General features: G+C 37.7%; 1 protein-coding gene across 8 annotated transcripts in view; it reads left to right on the forward strand.

Annotated features, from left to right (window-relative positions):
* The window catches only part of PLCH2 (phospholipase C eta 2), a 421,543-nt gene that overhangs the window by 362,281 nt on the left and 42,027 nt on the right, over positions 1 to 17,235 (forward strand). For all 8 annotated transcript variants that reach the window (XM_072427173.1, XM_072427172.1, XM_072427175.1 and 5 more), the window contains 2 exons: positions 16,305 to 16,397; positions 17,116 to 17,216. In XM_072427173.1, coding sequence (XP_072283274.1) covers positions 16,305 to 16,397; positions 17,116 to 17,216 — 194 coding nt within the window. The remainder of the gene's footprint in view (positions 1 to 16,304; positions 16,398 to 17,115; positions 17,217 to 17,235) is intronic.

The raw sequence follows: 17,235 nt of genomic DNA on the forward strand, positions 1-17,235 counted from the left end.
CATCAATGTCCGTCTATATCTGCCTAGTGTTCGAACTCGGGTTCTTACAATTATAGTGGCCAATGCTCTGGATATAATGCAGCCATTAGTCATTATATGGAAAGTGATTATTTTTTTCAAATATATGAAAAAGAATTTGGTATGGGTGTCATGTGTTACTGCTTTTTTTTAATTATTTTTAGCATACTGAATAGATATTGTGAATCTTTTTTGTTCAGAAAATGTATTAAATAGTTCTTTAAAAACTAAGCAGTGAAAAGCTGCTGTATTTATAATTGAGAGTCTTTTGCTGGCCACATTACACTTATTCTTGCCTGGAATTTTGGTTATTGTCAGTTGTTAAGCAAGCCAATCATACGTTCATTGGCTACTTTTCAAAAGGAACAGAGGATGCAGAAGAGCACTTGGCAATTACCGTCAATCTGCAGATATAATGAGACTTGTAGCTGAGAAAGTTTATAGCTAATTTAGCTAATTTGGCTTACAGTGCTAACGGCTGCCTTTGTCTTTTTTTTTTTTCCTAATCATGATAAATATATTGTGTCTGCCCATATTGTCCACACAAATTCAGCATGGCCCATGCTCGTGAAGGCTGATTAGAGTGCAGTGATATGTGAAGCCCTCCATCGTTACTGCCCACACACACTCTATCTCTTCTCAGCAGCCTCCAAATTACATGGTCATTTGCTTATTAATTAACAGGCATGTTAATGAAGCTGCAAAATTATTCCTTCACATTTATGAAGAAGTTGAAGAGAAAAGAATGCTCAATTTTATTTTGCTCCATTGTTTGATGATAATTTGAAGCTAGATTCGAGGCAGATATAAAAACACGCATCTAACCCAATTATGTACTCATTAAACCATCATTAAATGTAAATTTAAAAATAACTAAATGTATCTACCGGAATGTGTTGGTATCTGGTTCTTGTCCCAGCAGCGCTGGGAGAAGAAGGGTCAATGTGACTTTTTTGTTTTCCACATGATTGCGAGTGGAAGGAGAATAGAACTCAAGGATGACTTCATTTGTAGGACTGTTCTTTCATCCACCAGTCAGCGAGATGGGAGTGGGACCTTCACCAGTCTTTATTGTTTACCTGCAATAGTGAAAAGTGCACTCGCTGACCTGGCTTTTTTTAACTCTTACAAACAAGATGTGACAAGCAGGGCTCATCACCATAGTTTTTGGCCCAAAGAGGTCAAAGATATGAGAAAAATGCACCAGGTTAAGTATTAGTGTCCAGTACCAATTTGTATTTCTCATGAAGGAAAAAAACAACACACTTAGCAATCCCAAAAGGCCCCCTGGTTTGGGCTTATGAAATGCTGGAATCTGCTCAGAACAATAAATAATTGCCCACCACTAGGGATGAGCGAGAATGCCTCTGCCATTCTCGTGAAAATCTCCTTGATCTTTCGATGGATCCGCAAAATTTTGGCGAACCGATTAAGCGGACCCATCGGAAGATCGAGGAAATACTCACAGGATGATTCCCACGGCTGCATTCATTCATGATGAGCACAACCGCGGTACTCCTGTGTTCTTGGATAGTGAATCTCTATCCAAGAACACATACTACAGGGCTGCAGGAGCAATGGGGGGAGTGGAGCTGTCAGCTCTGCTCCCCTAATTGCTCTTGCAGGTCCCAAAAAATTCAATCTCGATGGCCGAATTTACACAGGCCATTCTCGCTTACATGTTCGGTAAGCGAGAATGGCCCAATTCGCCACGAGATCGAATTTTAAAATCTCTCTTGCTCATCCCTACTCATCACTGGTGTTGGTCGAGTTCACCAACAGTTCACCTGAATTGACCGCAATTTTTGGGTTGATTTGATAGCCAAATTTGAATTCCATTACAGTAAATGTCTGATACACTGTATGGCTCAAACAAACCATCTGGCCGACGATGACAGGCTGTTAAAGGTCCACAGTCGTATTGTCTGAACTGTAGCCTATAATGGTCCTTGACATGGTAATGAAGCTGCAAAATTATTTCTTCACATTTATAAAGAAGATGAAGAGAATTCTCAATTTTATTTGCTCAATCGTTTGATGATAATTGGAGCTAGACTCGAGGCAAATATAAAAACATGCATCTAACTCAATTATGTACTCATTAAACCATCATTAAGTGTAAATTTAAAAATAACTAAATGTAAGTACTGGAATGGTATTCTCTGAACTGCAGGCTATATTGGTCCTTGACTTTATTGAGATTCAAATTTGATTGCTAAAAAAAACCCCAAACATTGGGTACAATTTAGGTGAACTGTCTGCAAACTAAACAGAGGTAAGCAGAACCAGCAATAGCAGTGAGCAATTGTCCTCAATCTGGTAACAACATCATTAGGGCTATGTTCAAATTAGCACTGAATTTGTGGTGAGGGTACTTGTTCCTCATGCTGGTGAACCGCTTCTTCAAGGGTGACATTTTATGTAGCATCCACCCCTGGCAGCCCAATTAAAAAAGAATTTGGGCAGCAATGATTAGTATTAAGTATTAAGTAGTGCTTACTACGCTGCGCTATGGTGTAAATGGCTAGCTGCTGGGAGCCATGTGGGATCTCTTGATCCCATTTCAGGCCTGAACCTGCCCTAAAAGTCCTGTAACTGTGCAGACCTAAATACACAATGAATCTTTAAAACCATCATCTTCCATTCTAAATGGTATACCAATTATTCACACTATCATGACTAATTTGCTTTTGAAATCATACTTTCACATTCTGCACATTGAAGCTTATCATATAAGCCTATAGATGTGCGATGTCAAAACTTGTGAAAATGCCAAAAAAGCCAAAGACTACTAAATCATTGCAACCCTTATACACTTGTATTCCTCTATTGTGCTCCTATATCTTGCCTTTTAATTTTCTTTTTATTCAGATCAAGTACATATAGGTATAGATCAAGGTAACGCTCTCTAACCCTCACTGTTTGACTGTATGCTTAGTACCAAGAGAGGGTTATAGCACATGGATAATGAAAGTGACATTATTTCCATCATATATCTAATGAAGTGTGATGAGCACAGTTCCACATGATTGTGCCATGCAGGGAAACGTAACCCCCAGGGTTATCTCCTCTCTACCCATTTACAGTGCACAAATTTGGTGTTAGCCACATCAATTTGCACATTCTATTAGGCCAGATAGGTCAGTTGTACAGTCATGTTCTTGAAAGTGTTATATCCTGTACTCACTGCACAGGCAGTAATAAGAATTTTTTTTCTGCAATAATCTAATTTTACATCACTAAAAAGCTTCATAAAATAAATGCTATAATAAAGGCTACGCTGTTAAAGAAGACACAATGCTTTATGATGACAACTTTGTGATGCCATCTATCATTCAACAATATAAACTTACAGGTTCATATAGCAAATCAATATGAGCATATGTTATTTGCAAGTGCAGTAGCCCCTAGCTACTGAAAAAAAATTGGAAAAGGATAACAGTACTTTTGTACAGTACACATAGACATGGACAGAAGTGTATGCAGAAGTAAGTGGTAGCAATGCACTGCATATCGACGTATATAGTGAGGACATCAGTTATTACTTTCTGTGCAGTGTTTGGTTTTATATTGAATGCTATGTAAGGCACTGTGTATCTTACATCTGTAAGCTAAGGGAAATATCCCTTGCAAGGGAAAAATTCCCTGGCTAAATTAACAGCTTATACTCCTTTAGTAAATCAACCCCTTTGTGTAAAAAAAAAAAGCCCTTCTGCCCTGTACAGGTGTCAGACCTTTGTTGCAAAAAATGATCTTTTTGATAATTTCCAGTGAAAAGTAGACAAACAAGCACTGTAGGGAAGGGACAAGCAAGTGGAAACCCATTGTGTTATCAACTATAGTAAAGTTCACCTGTCATCTCTGCACAGTCCTTCATAAATCCACCAGGTAAGATGCACATATGTGCAGTAATATTTGAGAGCATGGCGGGGATCAGGCAGGTAAGAACATTTATTACAGAAGGGATGTCACCTGTCCTTTCTGCAATAAACACCTGACAGATTGTGGATCTTTCAAAGTGGTCCTTACGCAGGAATTTCTTCTGCAATGCTCTACATTGTCACCCTGTCACACCAGACAGCTTTTCTGCATATAGCACAGCCACGATTGCTACCATCATCAATACTACCCACAAAATCCTTTGCAGCTATTGTTTAAACACATGTAGACAGAAAGTGGCAGCAAAACTTTGTAGCAGATTAGTAATACTGAGATGCAGATAAGGATGGAACTGTAAAAGTGAAAATGTAAATCCAATGTTGTTAAGTTAGTTTATATGTACTGAAAACTAGTATCTTTTATTATTATTATTATTAAACAGGATTTATATAGCGCCAACATATTACGCAGCGCTGTACATGCTGTTATTTGTCTTATATTCGTAAGTGGCTTCAGGTGCAGATATAACATTTTAGTACCTTTTATATCTAAGCTTGCAGATGTGTCCTCGTCCCTGATAATATCCTCACATGTACTAGAAATTTACTCTAAGGAGTTTTAGCACTGGAAATGAGCTGAAAATGAGATGCATTGCCCACAGCATTTTTGCTGTCGACAGCTTATGGCTTCATTCCAAACGTTTCAAAACTAGATCTGGATAAATTTCAGGTAGATGTCCACTAGCAATAATGAGGATGGGTTAACATCATTTATTATTATTTATTAAACAAGATTTATATAGTGCCAACATAATACACAGTGCTGTACAATAAATAGGGCTACAAATGACAGACAGTGACACAGGAGGAGAAGAGGACCCTGCCCCAAAGAGCTTACAATCTATGAGGTGGTGAAATTCTCACACAATAGCTTATATATCGATTACACACTTCTATGAGTGATCGAGATCTAGTCAGGATCTGTCCAGTGAGGAGGATGTTAATGCAGAGCTGCAGCATGAGCTAGTAGAGTTGCTTGGGTTTGAGTCTTCTATTTTTGCCATTTAATTGCTATCGGGCTCTGGAGAGATTATCACATTATGCAGTGCTCTTAATAATTTAGCTTGTTGGTGTGCTGTCCAGCTGGAGGAATATTGGGCACATAGCGTGCCACTGAATTACCCACACCGGCTGGAACATCAGATTCACACAGTAGTTATTGAGATGCTTCTACAGAATAGAACATCACCGAAGTGCATCAAACTCTGCATCTGGAAAATAAAATTCAGAGGGAACATATTTTAAAGACAGTGAAAACTCCCCATTAAAATGCATCTTCAGGCAAATGCAGAAATAACATTCTTTATGCTGTTTATTTAACGCAATAAAAATATATATCTTTCCTTTTTTATCTCCTGCTAAACTACTACATCATGATACCATACATATGTTGCCAGTGCCCCCCCCCCCCAGAGTAGCGGAATTAAAGGGATCCCTGCAAACAGGGAATAGTTTTGCCACGTGAAGTTCCATAGTCATGGCAGTTATGTTTGCCTGCTTAGCTACTGTTGAAGTTTGAGTATGCAATAAAATTGATTGATAGACAAAGGCCTAGCTAAGCAACAGCCTAACTTCTAGACAGATGAGGTTTGACTTAGGGAAGGAGGCAACTAGTTCACAAGTTCCAGAAAGCAGTCCAGAAGAACAGAATTGCCACAAAGAAAAACTTTTAGACCAGACTTTGTTGCACTAATGCTCAGAACTCAAATCATTGCATGGTAACTTTTATAGACACATATGAGCCTGCCTGAGATACATGTCCATTATTGGCCACCAAGTGGGCCTCTAACTTTTAGAGTTGGCTATTTGAGAATCTGAGAACACTAATGCCGGTTCATTTGCATTTATGTTGACATACACTAAACACATTTAGGACCGCGTGCATATTTTTACGTGCTACATTAATGTGGATTTTTTTCTGCAGCAGAAATTATTTTTTTTACCTTAATACATGCTCTGATGCATTGGTGTGCATTATAATCGGGGGCCATGGAGGTGGCGTTAAAGACAATTATTGGGTACCAGGAGTCGAAGTCTGCAAAAATGTACAGACTAATATGTTGGTGTACACTGAGCCTATTAGAAGCAATGGTTTTCAGACTATTATTGCACTAGACCTGCAGTGAGCTATGTAGAGCTCAAAGAATGTGGTGTGAAATGGACCCTTAGATTAGAAATTGTATATTGTAAAAATTAGGCTGCTTTGCATGGCAAAATGTTGCCCCACACAATTTCTGGCACTGGGGTAACATTTAGGCAAAAACACAGGGATGACCTTTGCAGTTTGTTGATGTTCTTCCACAGTACATGCTAAGCAGAATTTCACATCGAAAGAAAAATGACATGTTATCTGCCATTCTGCCTAAAGCAGCACTTCCCCCCAATACTAGACCCAAACTAGAACTCTTCTCCCCCAGCACAATATAAAGTTTGTGCACAATTATAAAACATCTGGGTGGGAGATTTGCTTTGCTCTTTAAAGGCAGGATAAAGTGAGATAAAGTCGAAACAGATGCCTGTGATTTAATGAATCACCAGACCAAAGATTTTGCCGCTCTCTGTCTCAAGTACAAACTGTCTAATTGAAGCTTTGGAACCAGTGCACATTTTAATCTTCAGAAGTAAGTCAGAAGTAAGATCTGCTATGGAGAAGATTTTCTTTAATTCCCAAATTAGTTTTCTGAAGGTAAAATGCCAGCAAGTTTGTTGTATTTGTAATCAATGGGTATCACAAAGAAAAGGTTTTAAGCAAAAAGAATATGATAGCTGCCTCAGTAAGGCAATGAGATTGTACAAACTACTTAACTCTTACAGTCAGATCAATACAAATCTGATTGCTTGCTGATTGCTGGGGATTTCTTTGCACTTTGCTCTGTTCTTTAGCTGTATGCTTCTGTAGTACTAAAATATTCATAAAACTTGATTGGAAGTGCCAACTCAAGAAGATCCCCAAACAACTTTCTACTAGTTAGTCAGAGACTAAACCACCAATATAACGTGTATCTAATTCCAAGAACAAATATTTCCTTAATAGTCCTTAGATATAGTGGGTGCATTAGACCCATTTCAGACTTGTGGTCCACCACAGTACACCGGTGTTCTGCATCATTACCCGACTGGTCCTATTTAACTATAGGGAAGGGGTTGGAATCAGTTTGTACATACATTTGCATGTGGCTGCAGTTGAGTTGCAGTCCAGTGCCTGGAGGTGAATACAAATGCCCAGGCATGGACAACACGTGCAAGTCTGTTAAAAGTGTGAAAAGAGCCCTAAGTTTTTATTTATTTTAAGCTAATAGTTAAACAAATTTGACCTAAGGGCTCAATGCTTACTATATTTAATGGAGGAATATGTCACCATAGGAGAGGAAAAACAACTCCCCCTCTATTTAAATTCATTACCAGATAGTGCAAATTAACCCCTTTGAAGGGAAAGCTATTATGTTGTAGAATAAAATGCACTTTGAATGTATAGGTTGGCTCAAAGCAATTAACCAGGTAAAGTATCTTCCGGGAACTGGACACAGGCACAGACACTTGTGCTTTTCCTTCAAAAAGGCTGTAAGATAGGAAAGATAAGCTGCAGATGTGGTATGACTGAATGAGCTAAGCATAAGGAGTGAAATGCCACAGCTCATTCAGAGAGGTAAATACCACCTGGGGACCAAGAGGACAACCTAGGTGGTAATTATTACATTGCTATTATATGATACCTGTGCAAGCAGCACACTAGAGCACCAAACTTCTTCTATCAAGCAGACACATCCACCACATTGCTCCAATTAAAAACTCTCACTCCTTGAGTAGCATTGTTGATTGGTGCACTGTGAAAGGAGAAGTCCAGTTGTTCCAGTTGGGTTTTTCTACCCATTAAATTGTTAAGGTTAGGGGTTAGATTCTAGGTAAATTGGGCATTAGGAATGGGAGGTTAAAGTTATTCACTGGTTGGGGGTTGGTTGGTGTTAGCCACAGGGCAAGAGGATCAAGTTGTGCACCAGGCAGGAGGGCTTTAGTTTAGTCAGTGGGCAGGGGTGGAATTGGTAAAGTTAGTGGCCTAGAAAGAAGGGGTTATAGGCACCAAGGGGTCTTAAGGGGTAAGATTAGGCAGCACTGTTGGATTTCAGCACTGGAGGTAACAAAATCCAACAAGGTAGCTAAATCTGGTACAACGCCAGGTCTTCAGCATGTTACAGGGGTGGTTTATTTAAAAAAAAAAAAAAAAAAAAAAAAAAAAAAAAGCAAGAACACAAGAAAACATTTACAAAATATTTGCTTTCTATGCAGCTTAACTCCATATTCTCTATTAAAAGATAATTAAAATTACAGGTTTAATTGAGCTTTAATGAAATCAGAATGTTACATCAAAACTTTAAGCTAATAACTAAAATTAAATTCCAAATATGTTCCCAGAAAAAACACTTTTATGTACTAAATTGCTTTTACAAAGTCAAAGTCTGTTTAAGACTAAAGGGAGGCTGATTATATTACTATATTTTATAGTTTACCAGAGGAGCAATTTAGCTATGTTTATAGTGAAGTTACGCCTTCCTAAAGATCCTTAAAGTTCCCACCAAACACTCTAGATTCGGAGTGCACCTGCTCTCTAATAGATTAGGTACAGACACTCAAAGTGCTAGAAAGGATAATTGGGGAATCTTTTTGGGTGACCGATGATCATTGTATATACTGGTGTGTTCTATTGAGTCAGCAGGGAGTAGTGAGGCATGAGGTCTGTGATTGAGGGGTTCCCAACCTTCATACATGAGGATCCCCTAAAATAACATTCAAGTCTTTAGGGAACCACTTTTATAATCACTATATCTACAGCTAACCATTCCTTAACGTGGTGATCAGTAGGAGGAAGGCATCCTAACATTGCTGGCTAGTGGGAAGAATCATTGGTATTGGTTAAACTTAACTGAGAATCACAAATTGCTCAAGGAACCTGCTCAAGGAAACTCTAGTTGGGAAACTGTGCTCTGAAGCATCTAAAAATACATGAAGCTGTGTTTAAATGTGTTTTTTTACCGCTTGTTCAGAATATTTATATATACGTTAGTATGCATAGCTTGGGCTCAGCAGCATTTACATAGTTAGACAGTATGACAGGTTGAAAAAAGATCCACCAAGTTCAAACACTAGGGAAATAAACATACCCCGGATATAAAACCCTATGGACATAGATTCCAGAGGAAAGGCAAAACCCCCTGGTACAATTTGCTCCAACAGGGGGGAAAAATTCCTTCCTGGTTCCAAGAGGCAATTATTTAAAATAAAAGTTTAATTTTAAGCACAATTGGCTTCTTCAAAGATGCTATGACAGATGTTGCAGTAGTTATGTGTTGCCTATAGTTCTCATACCAAAGACTGGTGACATTAGGAGCTGGTATAATTATATTTGCTTTATTGCTTTGTAAATAAATCAATCAGCATTGACAACTTCAGTTTCTCCGATACTGATTCTGTCAACAAAGGACATGATCACAACAGAGTGAGCACTACTAGACACATCAACATGCATACAAATATATTTTATGGCAGTCAGTGAAATGGTAGCTCTTCGATGTTGTTACCCCATTGAGTTGCAATACTATTGTACATCAATACATGATTCTCTGCTGTGTCTGGGGCATTCCCTGGTCATCCTGGGGTAGTGGAGAACAAAGAAAGCCTTGAAAAGCTTTTGCAGACGTCCAAAGGCATGTTAAAGTTGCAGGCTGGTTGAGTCTGGTACTAATGATATAGCAGGACCAAAGCTTTGTATGTTGGTAATGAGAACATTTCATTTTCTTAACAGTAAAAGTAATAATCACTTAATCATTAGACATCTTAAAAAAAATCAAATCTTTTCTCCCCATTAGAAGAGCTTAAATGGTCAGAAAAAATGTAAGGAAATAAACATGTCAGTGGATTGATCTAAGATGTTGTATTTGATTATACAGTAGGTGTGTTTTTTCTGGTTGGTATTACCCACATCTATTTAAACTTCAGAGACAATACAATTTTATATTTAAAATAAGTATTAGAAATGAACATTGCATTTGTTCAGATTTTATTCTGGGCATCTTCCAGGCAGATTTGTCAAGTGAAGACATTTAACCCAAGTCTGATGTTTATGGTTCATTATTTATCATTTCACTTACAACATATTCTTTATTGATATATGGCAGCAAAGAGCTCCCATGAATTATAGATTATCATCGACTTCTCTAGGAATGTTTTGGCAAATCTTCCTTAAATTGAAATAATCATCACAGTGTGCCTGCAGCCCAAATCAATGTCATTCATGTTCTGATATTAAAGGAGTTCTTAAATGTAAAGAGTACTTATACCTTAAGGGCTGTTGGTAGGTACTTAGATCATATCTTTAGACTGCTGTATTTCACGTTACCTACAATCACTGTTTGCTAATATTAGGAGCAATGTATAGTTTACTGCAAGCAGCCCTATGTAGTTTTTTTGACCCCTAGGAAAGTTATGCATAGACATAAGTACAATCCATTCAGGTACCCCTTGATTGGCTGCCAAGATGCCCACACTGCTTAATGGGATCTGGTGTCTACTGAGAAAGTGGAAGTGGTTCCAGGACTCAGTGGGGAACATGTAGTAGCAATTAGGTGTATGTGTGTGTGTACGCTGTACCAAATAACTCCTTTTATCAGTTTTCTTCTGGTGTGGTATATATTCAATTTGGGCATTATGGTAAATCTGTTTGATATGTGCAAAGTAAAACCTGTTGGTCTTTTTATTATTTAGAGATTACCCTGTCCTCTGAACACTTCCAGAGTTATTTTAAAACCTCTATTTAGCCTTTCATATCATTAGTTGTTTATTACCTTTATTTATATAGCACCAACATATTACACAGTGCTTTACAAAGTCCATACAATGTCATTACCTGTCCCTCAAAGGGCCTCACAATCCAATGCCCTTACCTTAATCATAAATGTCAACACAGCCAATGTTGGGGGGCAGTTATTTAACCTAACTGAATTTTTTTTTTTGGGGGGGTGATGTGGGATGCAAATAGTGCCTGAAGGAAACCCATGAAAACATTCTGATAACATAAATTCTCCTTGCAGATAGTGTCCTGGCCAAGATTCAAGCCTATGATTCTAAGGTAGCAAACCCAGGAATGCTAACCACTGAGCCAACCATGCTTAAACTACATGGTTGAGTACTACTGTTATGCCAGCCACATGTTTAGATCAAAGTAACTGTACTCTGCATTTGACCTGCTTTGCTGGGAGTTCAAACGTACCGTAACAGGAATTATTGCATCCAAAGACAAAGCAATGCAAAGCGGGTCAACACAGCTTCCTAACCGACATGAGCTATGCTCAATTAGAGTAGATAGAATTTTCATAACCTGCATTTGAGGTGCATTCCAAACCCATGTCTTATGCATGAATCCAACACCTGTGAATGGTTACCCTTATACATGTCCTGGTGCTTTTTGAAACTCTGTTAAAAGAATGCAAGGATGCAAGGATTATATTACCCCGTATAATGAATACCCATCCATTCCCCCATAACCTAAGCAGAAGATGCTGTGTAATGCAAACCTGCCTCCAATCAGTGGATGAAAAGTGAAGATCTCTCAATGTGAAGATGAGTATAAACAACTGGTAACAGGGCCCTTTCAGTTTAAAATAATGGGCTTTAAAGCCTACCAATTTCTGCCAGGCGTGAACTCTGTTATGTTAAGAGGGTGACGTCTCCATTCTAGTACAAGCTCCAACACTAAATACAAATGCAGAGGAACAAAGTGACTTGGGAACATTGAGAAGATGTACATGAGTAGGGCAGGAGGGGGAATGTTAGAGACCTTTTGCCCAATATTAAGAGAACCTGTTGATATGCCTTACACAGACACAGCACAGCTTTACTTTAAAACAGTTTAAATGATTGTCTTTTACATGTTATAACTCAATGTTCATAAGGTGAGTTAACTACAAACATGCCAATCTAGTGCATACTATAAAAAGTTGGTCCTGCATACTTCAGGTTTACTGTCAACAGTCATCCATGTTACTGAACGGCATTAATGATGATGCCATAAATAGACCCCTATGAAATTTTGAATGTATGACACAGAGTCGATTAAATATTCAGAACAAGCCAGCATTGTGCCATTGAGATTGGAACACATTAAATTGGCAATTACCACTCCCAGCAGACAAAAATGTGCTTGGTACAAGAACAGGAAAAAAAATGATCTTCCTATATAGACAGAGAGCGCTAGACAAAGTTAATTGCAATAGCTCGCTTTAAATTGCTTGAGACCCACAAATAAGCAGCTTGATGCAATAAAATACTCACACGGGTTTTATCAATCAGACAACAGACATCTCATCTACCTACTTCCATGTTCCCTGCTCTCTTTCTCATTAGCAATTAAGCTACTTAAGAGCTGGTTATTAAGATGCAGAATTTACATTTTAGTTAGTTAGCATGGCACACTGCACTAAGCTCTTTGACCAGCTTGGCACGCATTGATCTAAAGGCTCATAATTCTTTGTTTAAAAACAATATGCAATGTGTAACACACTCCTGCCTGATGGAAACCAAGCATTGACCACATAGAGGTAGAGCATCTCTTGAAATATTTGATTAAAAAGGGATTTATGAGTGAAGTCAAGTGTTGCTTAGTCTAATTTTGGCACACGGCCGCCCGATGATTGGACTGTGTTGATTTTGGATGTTGTGTGTTAGCACCTGCTAATAGTCATATTAATGGCAATATCCAGCTGAAATACAAATTCAATACAATATTGTAAAGTAGAAAAGCTATTTAGCCAAGTCTTCGGTTTGTTTTTGGTTGCAGAGTTTGGAATAAAAAGTAAATGGCTGTAACAGGAAAGGAACCTGTGGGGTTCTAGAGATATGTGTAACCAGTTATTACATAAAATTCAGTTCCATCTATTAGATATCTCTATGCATGCACACAATCCCTTAATTAGAACATTGTTCCCGGCTGCAAAAAATAAATCACCTAATTTAGGTTCAGACTATAATGCATACACACCTGCACTGCCGTCTGTTCTAACATTAATAATTTTATACTGGATGGGGAGTAAACCGAAATGGACAGCAATGCATTATAGTAACGCACTGCAAGGCATGTATAGTAAGAGTGTTAGACATTAATATCAGCCATTGAATAGAAAGCAATGTTTATCGGACACCATGTAACACCCCATGTACCACATTGCACCTATCTCTCTCTTTCACTCTTCTGTCCAGAGAGACAGGTTGAATTACCTAAATACATTACATGATCATCAAAATGAATATCTTATAGTTTATCTTTAGAAAGCAGCCACATTCTTAGTAGAAAACCTTGTTTACTGTCAGCATGCTGCAAAAAATCTCCTTGCTTTCTTTGAAGAAGCAATTGTCTCTGCAGAGATCAACTCCCCTGCTGAGTCAGACCTATTGTGCTGCAATCAGCAAAGCAACACTTCCAGCAAGAACCATGCAAGTCCTCTGTGGAGAGACCACTGCTTCTACATATGTGCTATTTGTACAAAGAAATACCAGCAGAATTTTTGCATCTTTTGTCCTACTTGGAATGTATGTGGTAGAATTATAATAAATTGAAAGTTCAGTTATTCTTTAAAAGAACCAGTAATAAGATAAATATAGAGGTGCATTTGCTAAACATTTTCCTAATAATATTCACTGCCTGCCTGATTTTTTTATTTTCTCATTGCAAAAACAGCAGCTAGTATCTGCAAAAGCAGTAAGTAAAACATGGCAGCTGGGAGATTCTTTAACAGGTTACCTTAAAAATAAAAATATTTGTTGAAATTACACCAGCCTATGCATGGCCCCGCATTTTATAGACGCAAGTGATGCCGGGAATTGTAGTAGTGGCATCACTCATGTCTATTGAACAGCAATCTATGCGTGGACCCCGCAAAGTTTATACTGACAGGTAAGATCAATAATCGCGAATTATCAGGATTAATATTATCAGGGATTATCATAGAGCTATTGCTACATTAATTGTTTTACTGTGCCAGAGAATGCAATGTGAAACCAAATGAATGCAGTTATTCATTTAGTTTCACATTGCATTCTCTGGCAAAGTAAAACAATTAATCTCAAGAAGAAGAAACAAGTACACATGAGAAGTGCATGCAGTAATATGCAGTGGATTGATAATTTAGATCAGTCCACTGCATAATAATTACTGCATGCTATTCTTATGTGTTCTTGTTTCTTCCTATTGAGATTAATTGTTTTTTCAATAAATTTCAAGTTTGGCCCGCAACTTGGTCTAAGTTTTTAATTTCGGCCTTCTGTGAGTTTAACACACCTGCCATATAGGGACTTTTCCCTTTACAGAGGGAGCAATGAAACAGAACAGCAGCATGAAATCCACAAAACCACAGTGCACTCCAGTGGACAATTCTAAAATAATCAATCTGGTTATGTACTAGTTAGATGTAAAATCTTGCCTGTGACTTTATAAACTGAATATCTTGAACCCTTCATGGCAAAAAAAAAAAAAGTATAAACATACCTAAATAGATTCTAACAATAGATAACCTCATGTTATGAAAATGTAAAGTGGCAACAAATTCAAACTCAAGAGAAGACCTGTCATACCTGTAGGTCCAAGATAGTCATCCAGTAAACCAAATCCCACAAAAGTTCCCTCATAGACGATGGTCCAAATAGTGACCTATGCTCTCAGTAACTAAACTGACCACCTCTGTCCATCCAAAGAGATAAAAAGAATTAGAAAAAGTATCTATAACATGTGATACGTTTTTCACCCATGCATGTTTGGTCATACTAGCAATGTTCCAACAGTCCAAATCCTGTAATCACAATGGTCCTGGGGGTGATTCTTTCCAACATTTAGGGAAATCTATAGAATGTTCAAGAAACAGGTTTCTGCAAAGTGTCCTCTCATCATCATGCTTCTTCTCTTTGATTTATTTTTGCGGTCAAATAGTTTATTTCTCTGTGCACTGTGGTTTTTAATTACTGTGAATGCTAAAGTGGAGTTAAATGATGAAATATTCCAATTACTTGTTAATAATAGTTGTGTAGTTTTACCCAACTGTTCGATTCCATGGAAAACTCAAAGCTGCGTACACACTTCCAATAATTATCGATGGAGAACGACCAACCGGCCGACAATCGTTCACAAAAAAGGTGACCAACGACGCCGATGAACGAGGATTGTCGTTGGAAATGAACAACCTTCACAGCAGATCTGATTGGCTGACGATCGTTCACTATCTACCGTGTGTACAGTCATTCAGTGATCGTGCATGTTTCTGCAATAAACTTTCTCCCTTACATGTCTCTTCCTGCATCGTTCAAACGATCGTATCTAGCGTGTGTACACTATTGGTAGCTTATATTTGAACGATCGTATCATTACAGCATGTACAGAATTATGCAAAATACGATCGTTTAAATATAATTGTGCAATCGTAATCGTTTGTTTTCTAATGATAATTTTTGGTCTGGTAAATCTTTAAAGTAATGTGCTGGAAATCTTGTTAGTAAGGTGAACATTGTCATCTTGGTGTTCCTGCCCTGTTGGGTGAAAATCTATCATCTGTACATTTGTGCCCTGACATCATTTAGTGCTGTTTCTAATGGGGAGAACACAGCAGGCCATCTCTTGCTTATCCTTACCCTTCCTCTCTCAACAGAACACAGCGGCTCTATTGTTGCTGGAAAACATCTCTAATGATCGTTAAAATTGAGTGTGCAGTGAGCTTTAGACCCTTTTTTTGAACTTTGCATTCCCAATTGTAAGATGGTGTTACACACACACTCAAGGTTTCTGTCCCAGACACCAAAGATTCTAAGTTATATCCAAACTAAATAAATTCTATGTTCTTCTTTGTGTCCTATATTACATACTTAGTGGAAGAGAACATATACCAATATGATAGTTTTGTTTTCAGCAATAGGGGATAGATGGCGGGATAGTTTTCCATTTGTATTAATTGTAGACTTGCTAAAGTTATTTTCAGAAATGCAGTAAGATACAGTTAATTTATAACTGCAACCATGGACAACCACTTCATAAAGAGAGCGACCTAATGGTCAGCCATGTTTGATTTTGCACTGTTGTGTTTCTGGCTTTAATTCACGCTTTCTGTGTTGGGTATGTATGTTCGTTACACGGAATCCTTCTACCATCATGTTTTTATGTGTAGATGGTAAACTCCAATGGATAATACCTGGAAATAGGTTTTTGTATAGAAAATTTGCTAGCTGCATTATTGTGATAGCTGTTCAATTTTAATATCCTCTTTAAGGATGGTCCATGTTGCACATATATTGACAAATGTTGTGATATCTGTCTTTCAGAGTAAAACAGAAGAAGAACTTGAATCTGGAGAAGAACCCAGTCCCAACAAGCGTCATAGTCATTCCTTAATGGGCAGTTTTTCGAAACACAAGGTGAAGGTTAGATATATTTCCCATGGGGTCTATTGGTCATGTAAAGTATATGTCATTTTTGAGGCACTGTTCTTGTGGCCATGCACTTTATATGTATGTAACATTACCAATAGACCTAAAAGAAATATTGTAACTTTTAATTTTGGTCATTATTTCAAAAAAAGAGGAGAGAATGTACCCAAGAGGAAATATTTAAACTATAATAGGATGGCCTGACCCCTTGCTTAAATTAAAACCAAAATAGAGAACAACAGAGAACTGTGTTTTTTGTGGTGAAAGAAACAACAAAAAAGTTTTTGGTGAAAAAGAATTATATATATTGTGAAAGTTGCATTAAATGTATTGTTGACATAGCTATTGAAGCATATATATATATATATATATATATATATATATATTTAGTACATAATAGTTTGCCTCATCCTCTGTACAATAGTGAGGATTGGAGATGGGCAAGCGAGTTTTTAAAACTCGATCTCGCGGTGAATTCATCCGGTTTCTCTTACCGAAATTGTAAGCGAGAATGGCCGGTGTAAATTCGATGATCAATGAATGAATGATCAGCTTAGTGCGCAATCCCTAGCACTAGAGGTTAAATGGGTTACAAGTTTCCCGATTCAAAACCTCTAGCTCTCTAGTGTTGTTAGCTGAAAAGAAAGTTTTGCAACCCAAGTAATAGGAAATCTACATTTCATCCAAATTATTTTTCCTTTATTAGAAAAAAGGTGGACGCATTAAAAAATGTTCAAGTTTAGAAGAAGGCGATGATAGTCTGGAGCGGCAGGGAAGCTTGGCCAGAGCATCTGTGCATCACAGCAGGTAAAAAGACATCATCTTT

Source organism: Pyxicephalus adspersus, chromosome 11 (genome assembly GCF_032062135.1).
Source record: "Pyxicephalus adspersus chromosome 11, UCB_Pads_2.0, whole genome shotgun sequence".
NCBI lineage: Eukaryota > Metazoa > Chordata > Amphibia > Anura > Pyxicephalidae > Pyxicephalus > Pyxicephalus adspersus.